The sequence below is a fragment of the Pituophis catenifer genome, unplaced genomic scaffold (assembly GCF_029215685.1).
Source record: "Pituophis catenifer annectens isolate HBS135680 unplaced genomic scaffold, rPitCat1.0.hap2 SCAF_2, whole genome shotgun sequence".
NCBI lineage: Eukaryota > Metazoa > Chordata > Lepidosauria > Squamata > Colubridae > Pituophis > Pituophis catenifer.
Window position 1 is genome coordinate 76,262,138 of NW_027256882.1, and position 22,490 is coordinate 76,284,627.

The following is a 22,490-nucleotide window of genomic DNA, read 5'->3' on the forward strand; positions in this document are numbered from 1 at the left end:
ACCCTGAATTTGGCCTGACATTATTTGAGATAATCTGTTTTTTCTGTAACTGCAGCTCCATTACTTTTTCCACAACCTTCCCAAAGAAGGAGAGATTGGAAAAAGAATTTTCCATTGGATCTGATCCAGCCCTTTTGAGGAGTGGATGGATCAGCATCTCTTTAAGTGGTGCTGAATTTTCTTCTTCAGTGGCACATGCCTGGTCTGTCCTCTCATCCACAATTAAATCATATATGAGGCTAAGTTTATTGTCGACTGACATTTAAGACAATCAGCATGAGCCTACAATGCCCAGTCATGCAGTTGTCTGGCTTATGTGTCATGATTTTGGCATGGAAGTACAAATTTCCAATTCTTTTTCTCTTGAGGTGTCTCTTTCCCAGCCTCCAATCTTCTTTTATACTTTCCCCTACTTGGGCCTACTAATTAAGAATTTAAGAATTCTGGGAGCTAAAGTCTACATTTCTTAAAAATGTCAAGCTTGAGAAACACTACCCTCAGCTATGACTTCCCAATTGTGCAAAATTGCCATCTCTCCCACCGTTGGCTGTCAAGTACAATAGCTGGGCGCTGCACCCAATGCAATCATGCATTTCCAAGCTTTACATTCTCCAAATCCTCTTCAACCCAGTTCTCTTCCCTTCCATCCTTACTTAGCTCTCCCCTAGCTGGATCAGATGGTGCTAAACACACTACCCCTTTTTCTCATTCTGGAAAAGTACTCTTCCCCCCTGCTTCTTTGCCATTTAGAAAGCCAGCAATCGTTTTCTTTTTGGTGGTTCTGCTTTTCCTATGTCTCCTCTGGTACTTGATGTAAGGAAACAGAACTCCACTGGCCCATTTTAGTTGACACAGTTTCCTAAAGAACCTTGCTATCTGATGTACTTTTAGGCTTCTTCACGCTTTTATCTTATTTCTTCAGTCTTCTGTTTTTAATGTATTTTCCTCTACTATTTATTCCAGTTTTAATTCTACTTGTTCTGTTTTTCAAGAAAAACAATAGGTGGCAGATGGGTCTATAACAGTTTAATTATAGACTTCTAGTGCAATCTGGTATCAGATAGATAATAAGAGATAAAGCAGAATGTGTGATTCTTCTTCTGCAATCCCTATTTCTTAAATCTTTTTATATAATAAGAATAGCCCAGATTGACAACCCCAAGATAACAGAATAATAGAGTTGGAAGGTACCTTGAAGGTAGTCTAATCCAACCCCCTGCTCAGGCAGGAAACCCTATAACATTTCAGACAAATGGATGTCCAATCTCTTCTTAAAAACTTCCAGTGTTGGAGCATTTACAACTTTTGGAGGCAAGTTGTTTCCACTGATTAATTGTTCTAATTGTCAGGAAATTTCTCCTTAGTTCTAGATAGCTTCATTCCTTGATTAGTTTCCATCCATTGCTTCTTGTCCTTCCCTCAGGTGCTTTGGAGAATAGGTTGACCCCCCCCCTTCATGGCAACGCCTTAGATATCACTGCTACCATGTCACTCCCAGTTCTTCTTTTCATTAAACTAGACATAGCCAATTCCTGAATCCATTCTTCATATGTTTTAGCCTCCAGTCCCCTAATCATCTTTGTTGCTCTTCTTCTATCTAGAGCAGTGGTTCCCCAACCTTTTGGCCACTAGGGACCAGTTCCGTGATTTCATGTGCTGCCTGCATTCCATGGATGGGGCTTTCCTTGTTTGCATGGCCTAGTTTCTGGCATGCCGTGGATCACTGCCAGGCCATGGACTGGTGGTCGGGGACCCCTATTCTAGACTATCAACTTCTATTTTACATTGTGGCGACCAAAGCTGGATGCGGTATTCTACGTGTGGTCTTAACAAGGCATTATAGAGATGATATCATACAAATATTTTTGATTCAATTATTTCTGCTCCCAGTATCTGTCTAAATAGCTCCAAAAGCAAGTCCTGATTAAGGTCTTCAGAATACAATAAAATCAAAATTAATCCAGAGATTACTCTTTTCATTTGTCCATCCCCTTTTTTCTCCAGACTTTACCCTTAGTGCAAATGATTCCTCTTTTTCTTTCCAGCTGTAGCTTTGTAGCTTAATGGGGAAAAAATACTTTGTACGTTGATCTCCCTGTAATTGTGTAACCACATTTGCCCAAATCAGCCCTCCCAGACGCCTCAAAGAATATGTGATGCTCTCTGTGTTTTGACATCTTACTGTAGCTATTAGACAACTACAGATACAAAATGTTGGAGTATATGGACAGATACAAGCTCCAACTATGATTGCATTAAACAAAATAAAGGTTTTCACAAGCAGGATGTTTGTTGTAAAATCTGATCATATTCAATGAGGACATGGATATTATCAAAGCATCACTTATCTTATAAATGACTAGCCACATGTTTACCCATCTGAGATGTAAAAGATATGAGAGGATTGCAACTTCCAGAAATCCCAAGCTTCTTGGAAATTTTGGAGTTGCCATTCACATACATCTAGAAAGGACCAGGTTCAAAAAAGCTGATCTATGATATGGTGTAGTTCCAAGAACTCAGTTAAGTAAATCTAGTACAAATGCATTTTAATTATCCCTGTAACTTTATTACAGAATAATCCATTTTAAATCCCACTATCTTAATAATAGAAGGTTAGCCTTATTTTTAATGATGAAGTAAAAATGAGTATGCAGATTATTTTGTATAGTTATAATGAGTGAAACTAATATCTCAAATCAAAGCTATAGGATGATATCAATGAATGTATATTAAAGAGCCTTGGTAGTACAGTGGTCTAAGGCACCCTGTTATTAAGCTGGTTATTAAGACCAGCTGCCTGCAATTACTGCAGGTTCGAATCTCGCCAAGGCTCAAGATTGACTCAGCCTTCCATCCTTTCTAAGGTGGGTAAATTGAGGACCCAGTTTGTGGGGGCAATAAGCTGACTTTGTATAAATATACAAAAGGATGAAGGCTATTGCTGAGCACATTGTAAGCCGCCCTGAGTCTCCGGAGAAGGGCGGCATATAAATCAAATTTAATAATAATAATAATAATAATAATAATAATAATAATAATAATAATAATAATAATAATGGTTTTGTCAAAGTTGTATAATGTTGAACGTTGTTATGCTTACTTATTTGTATTGTGAATAGCATCATTTATATACACTTACAGCTGCTATCCTGCTTTAAATAATTGGAATTATTTAAATCCTTGTTCTTACTTTTTTGATAATGTATTCCAGTTTATCATTTTTAATATGCTCCTCCTAGCCTGAATCTCATTTGTTATGCTTGCTAAGTTCAACTAAGTTCTCTGTGTTGCTCTTATAGACATAATAAGTTGTTCTTATCCACTCTTGATCCTTGGCATACTTATTTCCTGCAGCCCCATATCCTTTGCACTGGTGATTTTTTTTTTTTTTTGCACTAATTCTAATGCACACTTAATCTGCATTCTGAATATTGCTGAATTTTACCATTTATTTGTCCAGCAACATATTATTCAAAATCATCACATGATTTCAATTTAGGAGGAAGATACTAGGTTGCATGTAGTATATGTATATATTAATTAATAGAAACTTTGAAACTATAACAGTTTTAGTGGAGATGAAGTGTTTGTGCTTATGCATGAGGTAGTTTATTAGTTGAGAGTTTCAGTTGAGAGAACAGCTACATAAAGAGGCTCCATGCATACCAAATCAGATACTATTAGTGCATGCCAGATATTTGCCTAAAATGTTTCTAGACATGCAATGAGTGATTATTAATAGGTTGCTGCATGCTTTATATATTTCCTTTTTATTAATTTTGGATTGGCAAAATACTAAATATAGTTAGCAGTTACTTTGAAAGCCTATCCTGCACTTATTCTGGAACAATTTACACTCATGAAAAAAATGAATGGAAACCATTTTTCATTTTATTGATTGATACGATTTACCCAACTCCAAATACTCTGGGTTGCTTAAAAAGAGGAATCATTTTATTAATATAAAGCAAATGAATTGATTTCATGTCATCTGGGAATTCTCTTGCGATTTATATAATATTATATTTTTTTCCAGATTCCTCAGTTTCCCATCATTCCTACAGTCACCCCTCTGGCAGGACTTGACAGTCATCCTTCAAACCTGTCTGATATACCTGCTGCAAATATGCCCCCCAACCCTGCTCCTTCTCAATATTTTCCTTCAACTGTGATAATACCTGTGAACTCAACTCTGCCACTGTCATCAAATTCCCCTGCCCTCCCCATGCAAGCAGTCAACCTTCCTCATACTAATGTGGCTTCCTTGGTCTTACCCTGCCAAACAATTGTGCCAAATATGCCGGCTGCTCCAGTACCATTACTTCCTATGCCTCCGCCGGGAGTGTCAGCTTTACCAACACATCATGCAGCAGCCCAGCTCTCCCAACAACAAATGTACCAGGCTACCCTCCAGCAAATAATGCAGAACGAAGCTATGTCTTCTCCCCTCCACACTCAGAATATGCAAGCAGTTTCACAACAGCAGCAACAGATGCTGTCTTCACTTCCACAGTCACTTCAGCCAAGCATAATTCATCCTTCAGAACAGGCTATGTCTGCTTCTGGGGCTGGTAATCAGGTAATCTATTTGATATTGGATTTTCATGGGTTTAGATCATAGGAGTAGTTCTCCAAGTGTCAGCTCTATAGATAGTTCAAATTTTAAGAGAAATTTGGGAGAAATTTTCCCATCAAGATAAGATAATGAAACCGAATCCTTAAAAATGAATTGATTAGAATAGTGAAACACTAAATACGAAGGGCATCTTGAAAAGGAAATGTCAGAGGATAAAGAATGCTTAAGGTGCCTTAATTAGAAATTTCTGTCCCAGGAGGCGACATTATTTCTTCTAAGAAATGAAGAACACTTAATTTCCAGTTACAGTTAGTGTTTTCCAATATGTCACTGCAGTCAGAGTATAAAATGATAATTTCTTAATGAAAGTAAATGGCTTATAAGTAGGTTTGTAGAATAGCGTAATTTAAGTGCATGCCGGCTTCTTTAAAAGTAGATATTTATTTTACAAAGAAGAATTTTAGAACAATTTAAGAATATTTAATGATAATAAATACCTTCTGACAATTACAAATTTAAACAATGGCTGAAGATTTATATATATATATATATATATATATATATATATATATATATATATATATATATATATGTAGGTCTTTGGTTATTCGGGTCTTCTCCCACGTAAAATTGGAAGTGTCTTGGCGACGTTTCGATGAAGTCTCATTCATCACACCCCCACTAGCAGTTAAAAGGAAGAGACAGCTGCGATCTCACATTGCTCCTGGAAGCACGAAGCCGAGAACACCAGCCTGAAGATGACGAATGAGACTTCGTCGAAATGTCGCCAAGACACTTCCAATTTTACGTGGGAGAAGACCCGAATAACCAAAGACCTACATACAAACACCCGCGAAAACCTGAGAAAACAAATATATATATATATATATATATATACACACACACACACACACACCGTATGTGTGTAGGAATGTGTTTGTGTGTGTGTGTGTGTGTGTGTGTGTGTGTATGTGAGAGAGAGAGAGAACATTTTTTTCAAGCTTAGGAGAATAGAAGCTTCTAATTTTAAATATTTATAAAATATTATAAGGTAATGTAATGCAACATAAGTATGGATTTAGAAGAAAATAATTTATAAAAAGATTGAATATTTCTTTTAAAAAGGAATGTTATAAGAAATAGCATTTTATCATCTTTCATCTACACCTTAAGAGCCACAGCATTCCATCTCAAACTATTGTTCTGTACACCCAACTTTACATCTTTATTTTCAGCCACATATTTGGTACAAAAAATTGTTTGTGAAGAATTCATAGTCACCTGGTCCTAGTCTAACCTCCAATGAATCAATGATACTTATTCTCAATGGCTTCCATATTAATTGTACCATCCAATGTGGTTCTTTAATTATTTGAGATATCTTTTACTGATGTTCTGTACCAGTTTTGATTCAGAGTGTAAATTTTGTTATCAAATGGGATCTGGAGGCGTTATTGAAAATCTATACAGAAACTTTATACCTTACTCTAAAAGATGAAAAATAAGGAAATTCAAGCTGTGTCCATTTTACTTATGTCGATGGTTCCTATTACTGCAATTGTTCACTTCACACCCAACAAAAATCATGGAAATTTGCTGGTATCATATAAAATGATTCAAGTCCCTAAATGTTTGTCATATTTCCTCTATATGTATAACAACTGATAAAGATAGATAGATAGATAGATAGATAGATAGATAGATAGATAGATAGATAGCATAGATAGATAGCATAGATAGATAGCATAGATGGATCGATCAGAAAAACAGACAACATTTATATTGCAGGATCTAATCTGGGTCGGTCACCGGGACCAGAGGTTTAGTCTTGCGAGCTTTCAGACTCATGCTGGAGCCCATCCTCAGGGAACTTCTCTCTAGCAGAATGTGTCATTTATATATAACATTTATATCCCACTACAACCAGAACTGGCTAAAATATAATATATGCACAATAATAATTTATGTAGTACTAAAAGTAATTTTCTTTTTCTTCTATGATTTCCTTTGCTGCTGTTACCTTCTCTATTTGTTTCTATATCCCATCTCTTCAGTTTCCTCTTCAGGTAAAGCTTGATTTAGTAACTATAGATTGAGCAAGAGTAACAATCTCCATAATGATAAATGAAAAAAATCTCATTTATCATTTTTATAAAAATGTAATCTTATAGATGCTATATAGATACAGATATAGTCTTTATGGCAAAGGTTTATTGACATATTCTAAACATATACAAAAAACTAATTAAGCCTTAGTTTAATTTAACTTAATTTAACTTAGTTTAATTTAATTAGTTTAATTTGAAGTTTAATTGTACAGGTAATACCATGACATAATCCACGATCTTAACTATGAAATAGATGGCACTGGATTGCTCTGTTTGGTCTCAGGTAAACATTTAAAGTTCCCTCAAATAGCTATCTCTGCTTAAAAGCCCAAATCCAAGGGACAGACTTCTTAAAGATTTCCTAGCATTCTGTGAAGATGTGAATGATATTATTAGCCCTTTGGATGTGACAAATCCAGTTGCATAGAAAGCCTACAATCCATATTTACTCAGTTTGATTTAAATATTATCCCAATTTACTGAAATAACGGCTTGAAATGAAGCTATACTTAACTTGGACTCTCTTGGACAGCCAATCTTCTTGGGTGTAACCTTTATACGAATTATTTATATTTTCTAACAAGTAGTTACTTCAGTTCAATTTACCCTAATGGATATTTAGGGTAATTTAAATATACACTAATGTATTTTGGTTCATAGCTCAACTTCATATTGTAACTGTAAATGTCTATAAACTTGATGTGCCAATTCAGTTATGTACATGTTCATTATAAGATATTAACTTGCACCAATGAGGCAAAAAAATTCAGATCCTAATAATGGATAGTTGTTGTGGTGACCAAATTCCAGTTACTTGCATTTCACACATCCATGAAATCATAGTTTGTGTGTGCAGAGTCCTCCCTCCCTCCCTCCCTCCCATTTCATTGCAGTATAACAAGGACCTATTTTTAATAATGTTGATTTAGCTAGTGAGTGTTTAGTGAACTTAGACTAATTACATATTTGATTTTTTTGAACAGATTATTGGACATCCTCAGTACGCTGTGGATATTGGAACCCATATACCTGCATTGCCACTGCAAGCTTCTGCCATTATATCACCACCATTGCAATTGCAGCCTGAAGCAATGCTGCCATGTATTGCTTCAGATGGACTTTCACAAAACAATCTTGGCACAACTAATTCAGCAATGTTGGTAGATCAGGGCTTGCCCCTTCAGTGTTCTATTTACCCGCAATCTCAGTCAGACAGTCACCAGCTTCCTGGCCAGCAGGTTCTAACTACATGTCCAGCTGTCCCAGTAGCTTCAGAACCTCCTCAAGAGACGGTATGTGTTTTCAAGTGCTACTAACTATAACAAAAATAATTAACCAAGTTAAAAGAGCTGTATTCCAATTTCATAGGTACATCCTCCAAACTTATTTTATTTTCTGTTTACTTCACTATCTCCAAACTTGAGTACTTTGAAATCACTTAATTTTTTAATTCCTGCATTTGTTTTCTTTCCACATCTTTTCTTGCCCTTAACTTTTATTGACTTGGAGTTTCAGTTTTCCCAGATAGCAATGATACATGCACTGCAATATATGGACACTCATGAGAGCCAGTTTGGTCTACTGGGTAAGGCACCAGGCTAGAAATCAGGAGACTGAGTTCTACTGACTTAGGCATGAAAACTGGTTGGGTGACTTTGGGCCAATCACTCAGACCACAATGCCAGGCTTGACCAACAAGTTGGTTGGGCAATTCCTGTTGTAACCAATGAATCAACACTCAATTGATCAAAAGAAAAGTGTTTCTGCACTTGCAGGAAAATGCTAAGAAGAAACAGAAAGTATATGGACATTTATATCTATGAAGAGGACTGAAATTTTGTTAGATTTTCACTAAAACCTGATTCTCCAGATACTTTCACCTAACATTTTGTACCAGGGGCAGTACATGAGAATTCTCATTGGGAAAATAGCCTCAGGGTCAATGTATCTAGTAATTTGCTCAGAGAAATTCTGCTCCAAAAGATAATTTGGACTGTTAACATAAATCTGGCTTGTACTTAATTCTAAACTCTTCAAATGCTTAAAATGGCTCGGTTTGTTGATAAAGTGAAAATGACTATACACGGATATCAATCTTCAAAATGTAACAAATTTTGGTTAAATAATTATTCTTTATAATGTAGGAGCAAGCAGTACTGGAGAAACAGCAGTCACTGTCACAGAGCTGCGAAAGGTACTTTTTCTATTTGTCTATAACCTGGCATAAAGCTCTCAAACCACTTGCAAAATTACATCAGTATCTAGTAAAAGAGTAAAAATCTTAAGTAATTTCTAAAACACATACTCATTTTGGGATGGCAATTATATCTCTTTTTCTAAGCTCTGGTGGTGGTGATGGTGATGATGAAGTGCCATCAAGTTGGTGTTAACTTTAGCAGCTAAATGCTAAAGTTCCATTTACCCAGGTCCCCAACTTAATTCTTCAGGTCTTTCAACCTGGTTTAATATACCCATCACTGTTATTGCAATCAAGTCAATAAATTTTGATGATGGTCTTTTTTTCTTTATGTCTGCCTTTTCAATAATTATAGGTCTTAATGAACCTTTGTTATTATTATTGTTCTCGGCCTTACTTCATCAAGAGTTAATATTTTGAGAACAAATACCTAATGGATATTATTGTCCCATCTGCTTTCAAGAATCATCTCTTTCTTTTCCTCTTGTCCCTTTACAACACTCTACTCCATTCCGTCATAAAAATATTAGGATACATAAAATTAGATTAAAGGTTATAGAGTGTTCGACTCTTAAGACTGAATACTGTCACTTCCTCTTCAAATTAAAAATAGTATGTACTGCATAATTATCATCCTTCATGGCTGCACATCCCTTTTTGCATGGGAAATAAGAAATAGTAAGGAAGCTGTTTTTCAGACAGCCTGGAAGCCTACAAAATCTGACACAATTTCTAAGAAAATGTTTTGGAATTCATAACAGAGATTCATAGCAGAAAGGAAGAATCTATAAACATGTATTTCCCCATTCCACCAGTTGAATTTCTTAGCTAGATCAAAAATCTCTTCTGGAAGGAAAAGGCTTTCTCTCCATGAGAGATTCTAGAGACAGCTGAATGGGTGAAACTTAGTGGGAACTTTAGGAGAAACATTTCAATTTAAGGAAGAACTTCCCATTGTTGGAACAGGTGGTTTAATCAGAGACTGGGGCCAACCTCTTAAGAGCATTGAAACTATATTTTGCATAGTAGTTCCTTCAAAGAACAACATCTCCATTTTTTCAGAACACTTTTATGAAAGGTAGCAAAGATATTTCAAATTGGGAGAAATAATTTTCTTTTCTACAGTTCTAGAATGCTGGAGAAACTGAATCATTTTCTTTTAGATTCTTAACATTAGAGGTTTCAATAGAAGTTTGATTAAATTTGTTGATTAAATTTATTATATGTATGTTATTTTACAAAATCCATTCCTCCCACAGTCTTGCATGCATGTAGTAAAATTGTATAAATTATACAATTACTTAAAAACCTCTCTTATATCTAGCATCATTATGATGGTGGATAAGGTCAAACTTTGCTGATAAATGTCTGATTAGTTTGTGTACTTTTGTGGACTTTTAAAGTAAGTCTGTATGCTAGTAATGTTTTGTCTTTTTTTAATTCCTGCTTTGTCATCTTACCACAAAAGTTATATGAGTCCTGATGTTGCTTCTGGTAAAGAGATGAGTGACAGTTTTGAAGGCACAAGTGGAGGTGGGAAACAAGAAGGAAAACCTTCAAAGAAACATAAAAAATCGGCACGTGCTCGTTCGCGCCAGGAAAAATCCAATAAGCCCAAGCTTACCATTTTAAATGTAAGACTCCTTCCTTTCCTTAGTTTCTAACCTATCAATTTTATTGTATTGGATCCAATGATTGGTTCTTTTTTACAGGTATGCAATACAGGGGATAAGATGGTGGAATGCCAACTAGAAACACACAATCACAAGATGGTCACTTTTAAATTCGATTTAGATGGTGATGCTCCAGAGGAAATTGCTACATATATGGTAGGATCTTTTCTTGATTTAAGAATTTTAAAATAATGTTAACATTTCAGTTTCATAAATTGCATGGATGACAATACTATTTGTATAGTTACCAAAAAAAAAATATTTCCAGTCTTTTGGAAATTAGCTGTTGAAGTAAAATTAATTTCTGACTAATGCTCCTGATAGTCTATGCAAAGGGAAATTAGTTTAGAATAACAATTAGTTTAGAATAAACAATAAGTGAACCACAACTTTTAATCTTTGTTATTTGGGACATTTGCCATGCAATTGTAGCCTTCTGATTTATTGATAACAATCTGTTGTCTCAATTAATTGGCTCTAGTAAGATCAAAACAATTGAATTACCTTCATGATACAAGAATGTTATGTGAAATGCCTCCTATATACTGAAGCAGTTATTTACTGTTTAATTGAACTAAGCACAAAATTTGTTTTTCTGCATGTAAAAATTCATACTATGTTTGTTTTGTTTTTTTTTAAAAAAGGATAAGCAATCAGGTAAAAGGGCTGTAGAAGAAACCCAGAAAAATGGCATTTTTTTAAAAAATATACTTTTTGTGTATTCATATAGGTTGAAAATGAATTTATACTACCAACTGAGAAAGAAATATTTATTGAGCAACTGAAAGAAATTATTGACAAAGCAGAAGATATGCTTAGTGAAGATACTGAAGGGGAGCGAAGTTCTGATCAAGGTGTCAGCCCTCAACAAGATACCTACAAGCTTGAAATCAATGAGGTATTTAAGTAAAATAAATATATTTAATGTTTCAACTACTAAATGTTTCAAACAATAAACTTTTCAAACAATAAATATTAACATAACTTATTTATGTCCTCCAGAAGTTATGGATTGCAACTCCCATCATCCATGGTGAAATAAACCATGCCTGTTTGGGATGGATTGGAATGACTTGTGGGTCTAACAGGTTATTTATATTAGTTGGCATGCAAAGAAGTATTTAATTATTTTTATGCTAGAATATTGGGTTTTTTGGTGATGAATTTGAGCAGATTCCAAATGGAAGTACTTTAATAGATTTTAGTAACACTGTTCTTTCATTTTAAATAGGAGAATCGCCAATCCCATGCAAGAACGCCCATCTACCAACAGAATGGTAAAAGTGTTTCCTTGAATATGCATGTGTATCACCCAACACTGTAAGGCAGCGTATCTCAACCTCAACAACTTTAAGATGTGTGGACTTCAACTCCACAAATTCTCCCACATAGGAAATAAATTTCACACATCTTAAAAGTTGTTGAGTTTGAGAAACGCTGCTGTAAATTAATACTTAATTATACTAATGACATATTTTAAGATTGTGTCAAGGTCAGCCAGCCAATAGTCATTGCATTGAACACACTAATTTTCTGTGGCACTGCATTTCTTCAGAGATGTTTTTTCGTTGTTCTGTGCCAAATGCTGTGATGAGAGCCTTGGCAGAAAATAAAATATGAAACTTAATTTGGATAAGTCTATGAATAGCTTTACATTTGTCTCTCATATTGGACTTCAAATGTTAATTTCGCAGAATGAACTTCGATCATTAATCTTCATTTGTTTTATTAACAGACATTATTTTTAAATGTGGTATTTGTCAACTTTGAAGCGAACCTGGCTGAAGCCATCTTTTGCTGCCTCATAGTTGCCACGAACTATGAGAGGGGAAAGGGAGGGGGGAAGATAGACCAGCTAACCGTCAAAACAAAAATGTTTTCCTGTGGGAACCAAGGTCATCTTAACAGGTGACTGTTGAAGGAGAGGAGTGACCAAGCAGCCTGCCAGCTGTATTCATTGGACAATGTGACTGGTGACATCTGGGAGGGGGAACTTTTGCTCTTTTAAATAAAGGGAAACCCGCGGGAACTTTTAGAGTTGGTTTTCACTGGCTGTGCTGATATGATGTATCCAATAAACATGTTTTTTGAGGAATCTACCTGCCTCAGAGTTCTGATTTCAATGGGTGCGTTACTCGGAATGCTGACAGTACCACATTACATTACATTACATTATGCAATATAATGCAATACAATATGCAATAATGGACTTTTGGCTAATTGTTGGTACAAATGTTTCTTCATTTTAATATTTCCTGTCTTTAGTACTGCATACTGGGAAACGTTGGTTTATCATTTGTCCCGTTGTGGAAAATCAAGCTGCTGAAGTACCAGAATTCTCTTCTCATGCGTCTCAAAGTGCAAAGCAGTCTGACGCCCCAGGTATCTGTGAGGTTTTGATATTGAAAAAAAAATTTTTTTTCAAGCTAGTTTTAAGGGGAAGGAAACAAGGAAAAATATGTACAAACCCATTTATAAATTTATGCAAGTATGTATACATGCTTCATTTTTCTTCTCAAGTGGATGCTCATATAATTGTGGTCTCAATTGCCATTGTAAGTAAAGGACTATCTGTATGGCTAACAGCGATTAATATGCAATGTACAAAAAAAATATACATTACAGTCAACTTTCTTGAAAGTAATCAAGAATTAAAAGAGTCATGAAAAAGATGTTACAGAAAGACTAGGGATGAAATATAATGCTTGGGACATTTGCAGATGAAGGACCTCTCCTAATAAGAGCCTGGTGGCGCAGCAGACTAATATCCTATTATTAACATTCAGCTGCCTGCAATTACTGCAAGTTCGAATCTCCCCAGGCTCAAGGTTGACTCAGCCTTCCATCCTTTCTAAGGTAGGTAAATTGAGGACCCAGTTTGTGGGGGCAATAAGCTGACTTTGTATAAATATACAAAAGTATGAAGGCTATTGCTTAACGCATTGTAAGCCGCCCTGAGTCTCCGGAGAAGGGCGGCATATAAATCAAATTAAAAAATAAGTAAATAAAAAAATTGCCTTGGAAAGAGAGTCATCTTCAGAAGGTTTCTTCTTCAGAAAATTCTGCACAACTCATAATGGGAGAGACAGTTTTTCAGATAATAAAATTTTGAATTTTAGAGATTAACACAATTGCACAAATTATGCTCAGCATAATACAAATTTGAACTAGTGCAAGGATAATGAGAACCCAAGTTAACAACCTATCTGCATTCTTCCGTATCTTTACAGTGTTTCAAGGGTAGTTTCACATGAAGTATACTGTAGGGGTGAAAACAGGATGTAACTGAAGTGTGAATCTGGCTCAGAAAGGATTGCAGCTGGTGCACCAGCTGCAATTACACTACCACACTTTTGGCTACAGCCACTATATATGAGTCGTATTGTCAAAATGAAGATGTATGCTTTCAGGATTAATGCAGTTCCACATAAAAATAAGTTGAGTGCTGTCCCTAAGAATAGGAGTTCTTAAACTATGGGTTGAGCAAAAAGTGGGTACACATAAAATTTAACTTCTATCAGAAGTTCCTCCCATTCTACCTAAAGAAATCAACATCTGGCTGGTCCACACAACTCTACAGCAAGTTCTAGCAGAGCTCCTTTAAAAATATATCATTGTATTGCCACTTAAAGTTCCATTAAAAAAAATTTCTGCATTTATCATTGCACCACCAAAATGGAAGATCAGGTTGGGAAATAATGGTAAGATCGGCATGCTAAGATCAGATGCTGAACAGATGAAAGAAAAGAAGCTGAGGAAGAAGATGACAAAGAATGCCTGATCAGTTCCAATAGTAATAGGTGCTTGGGAGCAATTCTAAAGCATCACCTGAACACCATCAACATTGACAAATCATCATCAGTTGCAAAAGGAAACTTTATTTGGAATAGCTTACATCCGGCAATAATACAACAATTAACATTATTAAACAACAACATCTGTCTCCCTCTGGTCCTTGGGAAGGATTTGATAAATGGACAAAAATGTCAAATCCAGTCTAAATATCTGGATTATTGTGTGACCAACCATAATAATATTGGGCAGCAAGATGGACTGCAAACAAACTAACAATTCATTAATCAAAGATAGCTAGTACAAACACAGAAGTACTGAGAACAAAATTAATCTCTGAAAATGCACATATTTATATCCCTCTAGTTTAGAAATACTTTAAAAAATACAAGAACACACAACCACACTCCATTAGCTATCAAAGCAATGATGTCATCCTATGGCATGTAGATTCTAGAAAAATTGTATAGTCATGAAAGAATGAGAGTAAAAGAAGGCAAATAATATCTATGTTTATTATGAAATTAATTTTTATCTTGTGGACCCCTTGAAAGGGTGTCAAAGATTCTCAACAAGTACCGAATTTTGAGAACTGCTGTTTTAGAAGGAAATATTTATTTCAATCATTTAATACCTATGAAGATTGAAATAGTTGGCGGAATCACTTCATTGTGAGAATAAGTATCATAACCTTTCTGCAAAAAGTACACATTTATGGACATTACCCTGAATCAGTTTTCTTTTAGACGTGTAGATGTAATTGAAGTTCTTGTCATATAAATGACTTTTAAAGTTTTATGTAATACACTGAATGCATTGATATTAATTTTGATTTTCCAATTGGTTAAAATGGGACAGGCTATTATGGTTAATAGCCAATGCAGTTCAGTAGAGTTGTGTTAGAAAAATCACTAGGATGAGCTGTCATATTCAGTGCAATTAAGCATGTATAATTGTTTGATCTAAAATAATTTAGCTGAGAAAATATTTCATCTTTCTTAATTTCTTTGGAAAAATGGCTAATGCTCAATGCTTGTTAAAATCTTTGTAGAAGTATTTAGATTTTAACGAAGTCATTTTCTGAATTCAGAAACATCCTTTTGCTTTTGTTGTTTATAGGTCTGGAGCTGTTGGATGACCAGCAACAGAGCTCTGCAGTGACAGAAAAACAAACAAGCATAGCTTATCAACATATTTCTAATCAACTTAGCTCCAATGAGTGTCCCAGGGGAACGCCTCCTCCTTCTCCTTTAACACAAGTTTCTGTTCCATCTTCAATAACTTCCCTTTCACAGGTCCATCCAATGTTAGCTTCAACCACACTAGAAAAAATTGCTGAAAGTACAAGTCACCTAGAATGCCCTTTGCCACAATCAGTCTTAGCCAGTCAGTGTGACACCCCTGCCCATTCTACAGCTACATCTGAAGAACGTTTTGAGGGTAAGGTCCCTCAAAATACTTCACAGCACACAGTACAAAAAAAAGATGAGAAAATTTGTTTTCCCAATGTAGAACATGAACGCAGCACAGCTGGACTGCCAAAACCATTTCAGTCTGTTCCTGTGCAGACAACAGAAAGTCCTTTCACTGTCATCTCTGATGCTCCTCTTTTGGAACTTCAGTCTTCAACCCAAACCCCCAGTTTGTCAGACAATACTCAACTTGGCCAGATATCACATTCTTTTGTAGACCAGATACCTCCCATACCTGCTGTCTCTGAACTTCCAGTTTCAGCAACATCTCAACTTTCAAGTCCTCCTCACCTCTCAACAGCTGTATCCCAATTGCATATGCCAACCCAGTCCCAGCCGGTTGCATCCACTGGCTCTGCCATGACTGCACCTCAACCACCTTGTATGGTAGAATCAGATGGTGAAGGGCCACCAAGAGTTGATTTCACTGACAACACAATAAAAAGTTTGGATGAGAAACTTCGCAACCTGCTGTATCAAGAGTATATTCCAACATCATCTGCTTCAGCAGCAACACCAGACCAAGTGGATGGTGAATTTAATCTGGCATCTTTGCCTGCACTTGTGTTAGATTTGAAAATTCCTGGAGTTGGCTTGGATGCTCACGTGGCTGAAGATCAATCCTCTCCAATTCTGGCAAGTCAAACCATTCATTTAGAAATCATGCAGATGCCTATTAAAACTGCTGTTCTAATAAATATTTTCAACATTGGTCCTATTGCTGACTTCTAAGGGTCAAACTATAATTGTTACCTATCAGTACTGAGGTACTAAAACCCCCCCAAAAAATTCTTCCATTTTTTTTTTAAATGTAAATCTTCCATGTTTCCAAAAACTTCATTAAAAAAAGAAATCAGATGCCCCTTACTTAAAATTCATCGCATTCATAATAATATCTTGTTTACATTGACACTTCTTCGAACTCAGTGTTATTGAATCAATTTTAATATCTTAAACTAAAAGATGATTAAGGGCACCATTGCAAAATAAGTAAATAAAGGTGAATCAGAACTCAGCCTTATTTATTTTATTGACCTGAATAGAAAATATATATCATGGCAGAATTTCCTTTTTCACTTAAAGTTGGTCTTTTCTCACTTTGGCCTTTATTAATTTTTTACTAGATCTGATGTGAATGAAGGCCAGTCGTATTATGTCACATTTAGTAGCCAAATACAATATGTGATTTTTAACACTAGATTCTAAAATATACTTGATAAAATGTCCTTCATGAGTAAAAAGCATAAACTTGTTAGAGTTTATACCAGATGAAACAAAAGAATATACCTTTCCTTCTCTCCCATTTTAATTGCAAATTGTATCAATTCACTCATCTCTATTGTATTGACAGACAATCTAGGCCTGTGATGGCGAATCTATAGCACGTGTGCCACAGGTGGCACGCATAGCCATATCAGTGGGCATGCCAGCTCAGCTCTGGTGTGCACGCGCGCTCTGGCCAGCTGGTTTTTGGGCCTTCTGGGCCCACCAGAAGTAGGGAAACAGGTTGTTTCCTGCCTCTGGAGGGCCTTGGTGGGGGGGCATGGGGAAGGCCTGTTTTTCTTTCTTACCTGGCTCCAGATCCTCTCTATGCAACTGCGGAGGGTGAAAACAGCCTTTCCCACTCCCTTGGAGGCCCTCCAAAGGCCTGAAACGGCCCATTTCCCAACTCCCGGTGGGACAGGAAGTGACTTTTTTGCTGTCCCCAGCCTCCAGAGACTCCTAGAGGGCCAGATAAATAGAGAGGATCTGGAAACAGGTAAGAAAGAAAAACGGGCCTACCAGACCATCACGTGCCAGGAGCAGGGGGGGAATTGTGTACGCAGGGCAGGGCGCATAGAATTATCGGTGTGGGCATGCGCACATGACCCTCCCCCGCCCCCCCCCTTCCTGGCACGCGATGGCAAAAAGGTTAGCCATCACTGGTCTAGGCAACACATTTCATTAGTATCCAAGAAAAGGTCTAAGTACGGTAAAGAACACCATCTTCAATTAATTTTTTAAAGTACATTAGTCTCAGAATGTCTTAATTCGGTGAATAGATGTATGTCAAACTTTATAAATATTTGACAAGAGAATATTCCAATATTGAGTCTTCAGGCAATAAAGAGAGCCTGATCCCTGGAATTGCTCAAGGAATCAGAAGATTTCCCAGTGGTTAGATTACTTATTAAACATCTGGCTCACAGAAGTTGTCCAGAAGTTGTACATGCCGTACAAATGCTTTTCATATTTTCTGGACCTCATAAAAAAGCAATAAATTCTTAATAAAGGAAGTGCTTCAGGATGGAAAGTATTCAATCCAATCCTTGCAATCCTATACCGGGGATGCATTCGCATGCACGCGTACATACACACAAACATTCACATACTTCGTTGGATCTTTCAAATATATCTCTGTTATCCTATCTATCCCTTTTTCTAATTGTTCTTAAGTTCAGATGCTGAAATTCCTGGCATACTTTTTGATTTGTCTTCGGATTCATGTTAGTATTCAGAATGAGTTCCAGTATTCTACTGTTGTAACTTCTTACAAGACATTATGTTTGCAGTAACCTGTGTATCTAGGGTATCTTACTGATTATGTGATTCATCTCATGATCTCAGTCTTCGAGATTATATGCTTTCTTTGTCACCTATAGAGCCCTAGGATTCTAGTTAATTTTTTAAAAAAATATATCTACAGCTTCTTTCCTTATAGCTGGTACATTTATATAACATACACAAATAAGCATCACTACTTAAGAAAGGAAGAAAAAATTATGCATCTTCAGTTATGTGGCTAGTTTCCTAGAAATCATTATTATCAACTTGAGATATCTAATGTGGGCCCAAATATAATCTACATCTCCAGTATGTTTTCAAATACAGATTTGCATCTAATACGTAGACCTCCTTTTACAATATATGATAACTTTCCTGGTCTGTGAATGTGCTCAATCATGTGCTCATGGATTTTTCATTTCAAAGCCAGACAGTAATAATGTCTAGATATGAGACTGTCAGGCTGGCAATTAGTGATGGCTAAAAATTATCCAAAAGAAAAATATCCCTTACTATGATCCTTCTGAAGGTCTAGTATTTTCTCCTAACCAACATGCCATAGAAGCTAAGAAGATGCTATGTATTGAGTCATCCTGTAAATATGTGCATAGCGTCTTAGCTAGCAAGAAATAAATTCCTCATAAATCTTTTCAAATGTTCAGTGTCCTATCTTCCTCAATGCAAGTTCTGAAATCTGTCCTGACAAAACATGGAAGCATATGTATTGAAACATGTGCGCATATATCTTTACACACAAGTTCAATGTACAATAATTTTTCACAATTAGTTTTGCCATCTATATTTCCTAAATGTAGTTTGCCCACCATTGGAATTTTTTTTTTTTTATAAATACTTTATTGAATTTTTCCAAAATAAAAAAGATAATAAACAATCTCTATCTTGATCAGAGGTACAGTGTTTATACAATTTGATGAATCATATGTTAAATACGTTCTTTCCTTAACTATACAATGTTCTATGCAATATAAATCCAATTCAAATGCATAACAAGTCATATCCTACAGTCATATTTTTATTTTGTTCTTCAACCAGTTATACCAATTTCCCCATACTTCATAATATTTAGAATTCTCCTCATTTTTTAACTCGCTCGTCAATTTTGGAAAATTATATCTTACTGCATAAGGCAAGCATGTGGGTGAATAAGATTATTACCCAAACTGGCATTATTGCTCTCCTCCTGAAATTCTGGTCTCAATCTAGTTCATCTTTGAAAACATATTTGTTCAAGAAAAAGTGACTATCCATGAATAAACCATGTAAAACACATTTGATTTCATCCTTAATAAATCCATATGAGACATGTTTCATTATTTCTTTGTAGAATCAAATGAGTGATAAAATTAAGCTATTACCAAGTTGAATTTAAACAGAGTGTTGCTTCTGCCTCTTGTTAATTTCAAAAACGTAATCCAACCTTTATTAGTTTATTATTATGTTAACTTCTCAATTCTTCTGATAAGATACTTCCTACTAGTATTTGTTAGGTGTTCCTATTCATCGGTGTTCTGTTAGGATTGTGAAGAAGAAAGTTCTTCCAGGAAAGGACTTCAATATTACCTTCCAGTCAAAAAATGAGACTTCCAACTATATTGAACACATGCTGGTCCACATGGAAAAGTTCTTTAGATACGAGTGTATTGCTGAACATTTTGAATAATTTAATGGCCCAGCTAATCCATACTTATGATCGTTTTAAACATGACATAGAAAATTCAAACAAGAAGGGAAAGAAACATTTGAACATTTGGCAAACTAAAATTCTTTAACCAAAGTTGGAACAGCATGGACCTTGTAAAGAGTAATACAGATAGTCCTTGACTTACGACCACAATTGAGCCCAAAATTTCTGTTGCTGAGTGAGACATTTGTTAAGTGAGTGTTGCCTCATTTTACAACCTTTCTTGCCACAGTTGTTAAGTGAATCGCTGCAGTTGTTAAGTTAGTGACCTGATTGTTAAGTGAATCTGGTTTTCCCCTTGACTTTGCTTGTCAGAAAGTCACAAAAGGTGATCACAGGACCCAAGATATTGCAAGTGTCATAAATACGGGTCAGTTGCAAGAAGCATCTGAATTTTGATCACCTGATCATGGTGAATGTTGCAACAGTTTTAAGTATGAAAGTAATAAATCATAAGTCGCTTTTTCAATGCTGTTGTAACTTTGAATGGCCACTAAATGAACTGTTGTATCGAGGATTCCCTATGTCAGTGTTTCTCAACCTTGGTAGCTTCAAGATGGGTGAACTTCAACTCCCAGAATCCCCCAGCCAGCAGCTCTGGCTGGGGAATTCTGGGAGTTGAAGTCCACCCATCTTCAAGCTTCCAAGGTTGAGAAACACTGCCCTATATGTCTTGGACATCTCAAACATAAAGCTTTTTTCTCAAATATATGCCGGATATATGTCAAAGATGAAATCATTATTATGTAAATTAATCTTAAAGCCAACATAAATTACGCATACAAATATGTGTGCTCACATGTGTCCATGTAATTTTTTTCAACTATGTTTGTAATTCTTCTACTGCCAAGAGCTATATGGTTGTGGCACTTTAGAAATCAAATCAATGTACTACTCTCTGTTTTCTGTGATTTTAATGTAACCACATGTGGTACAGTATGAACTAGAAACGTGAAAGAAGTCCACTCCCAAAATAAGCAGAAAAGGAAAAATTGACTCCTTTCTTTTGCGTAATGTCCCTCTTCTAGAAGACTACTCTACAGTACTGTGAACTCAGAGTACTAAAAATCAGAAGAGGGACTGTATAAATTTTACATATCATTTAGGTTGAGAAAACAGAAGTTTATATGACATAAAAGTATTTAACATATTAAACATTAACTATGTGGTGCCAGAAGGGAATGAAGTCTCCAAACAGTGAAATGCAAATCAATGACTTAAGAATGGTTTTCTTTAAGATGAAATATAAAAATAATTTTAGAGTTTATATATTTCTATACAGATTAAAAACTTGCAAGATTAATTTAAATTGTTATATTTTGCTTATAGGTAGAACAATCTGATGTTACAAGCACCGGAATCCAGCATTCAGAAATAAACAAAGCAGGTAGTAGAGCATAACATTAATGTCCATTTTTCTTTCTAAGAATATATGAACAACAATGTGGTAGATTATTAGATATAATTATTAAGAAAACTAGGAATTAGTGAATGTGTGTACCACAATAGCAATGCAGAATGTAGTAATTTCAAGATAAAATTTAATATGTAATTCTCATGGAAAATTTATGTATGGAAATTTATGATGATAATTTTAATATACGAAATGTTAAATATGAATGCTATATAAGTAATGCTTTTACTTCTGATTAGGAAGCCAAGCCATATAAATTATATGCATATGGTTTTAAACAACATGATGTATCTTTTACATATTTGTATACAAGCCACTCAGTCACTCAAGTAATTTTATCCAGGAAAATCCAATGGGCAAATTAGGAAACCATGATTTTGTTCCATATCGTATATGTGGAAAGCAGGGGGGAATTTTTTTCTGAACTGATTTTAAGTAGAAAAAATTGAAATGTCACTGTTTTTAATTATGAAGATCATGTATCATTTTTCTGTGATGCATATTTTAACAATATTTTCAGTAATGATTGTAAGAAACAAATATCTTATTTTTCTTTAAGCCTTTTTAATAGATTATATTAGACATTGCATAGAACGTTCTAAGATAGATCATGTTGTTTAAAACCATATGCATATAACTGAAATTATAATCTTTATGGTGATATCAAGCATTGGATCTACCACCATGATTTATGTTTAATTCATATATATCTGACCTATAGTCTTGAATACAACAGTGAAACTAGAGTTATGGCCTTTGAGGATTTTATTAAATAAGAATTTTTCATATTAAAATTTTGCCTTGCTCTAAAATTTACCAATCCAGATATATGCATGTTTTCTTTTTTGTTTGTTTGTTTTCAATATATTAAACAGGTCAAGATGTAAATGTCAGTTCACCTACTACTATCTTAACATCAGGATACACTCAGGTACTGTTACCTTATATTGGTTTTTTTTCCTACATCTTATCCCATTCCTCAGACAATTGCAGCTAATGAAGGCCACTA

The 22,490-nt window shown here is 35.3% G+C and overlaps 1 protein-coding gene across 1 annotated transcript in view; it reads left to right on the forward strand.

Moving 5' to 3' along the window:
• The window catches only part of WNK2 (WNK lysine deficient protein kinase 2), a 101,927-nt gene that overhangs the window by 57,394 nt on the left and 22,043 nt on the right, over nucleotides 1-22,490 (forward strand). Inside the window, exons 12-22 of the mRNA XM_070936977.1 lie at nucleotides 4,040-4,582; nucleotides 7,671-7,979; nucleotides 8,832-8,881; nucleotides 10,353-10,518; nucleotides 10,597-10,713; nucleotides 11,288-11,455; nucleotides 11,789-11,834; nucleotides 12,823-12,939; nucleotides 15,469-16,461; nucleotides 21,401-21,454; nucleotides 22,357-22,412. Coding sequence (XP_070793078.1) covers nucleotides 4,040-4,582; nucleotides 7,671-7,979; nucleotides 8,832-8,881; nucleotides 10,353-10,518; nucleotides 10,597-10,713; nucleotides 11,288-11,455; nucleotides 11,789-11,834; nucleotides 12,823-12,939; nucleotides 15,469-16,461; nucleotides 21,401-21,454; nucleotides 22,357-22,412 — 2,619 coding nt within the window. The remainder of the gene's footprint in view (nucleotides 1-4,039; nucleotides 4,583-7,670; nucleotides 7,980-8,831; nucleotides 8,882-10,352; nucleotides 10,519-10,596; nucleotides 10,714-11,287; nucleotides 11,456-11,788; nucleotides 11,835-12,822; nucleotides 12,940-15,468; nucleotides 16,462-21,400; nucleotides 21,455-22,356; nucleotides 22,413-22,490) is intronic.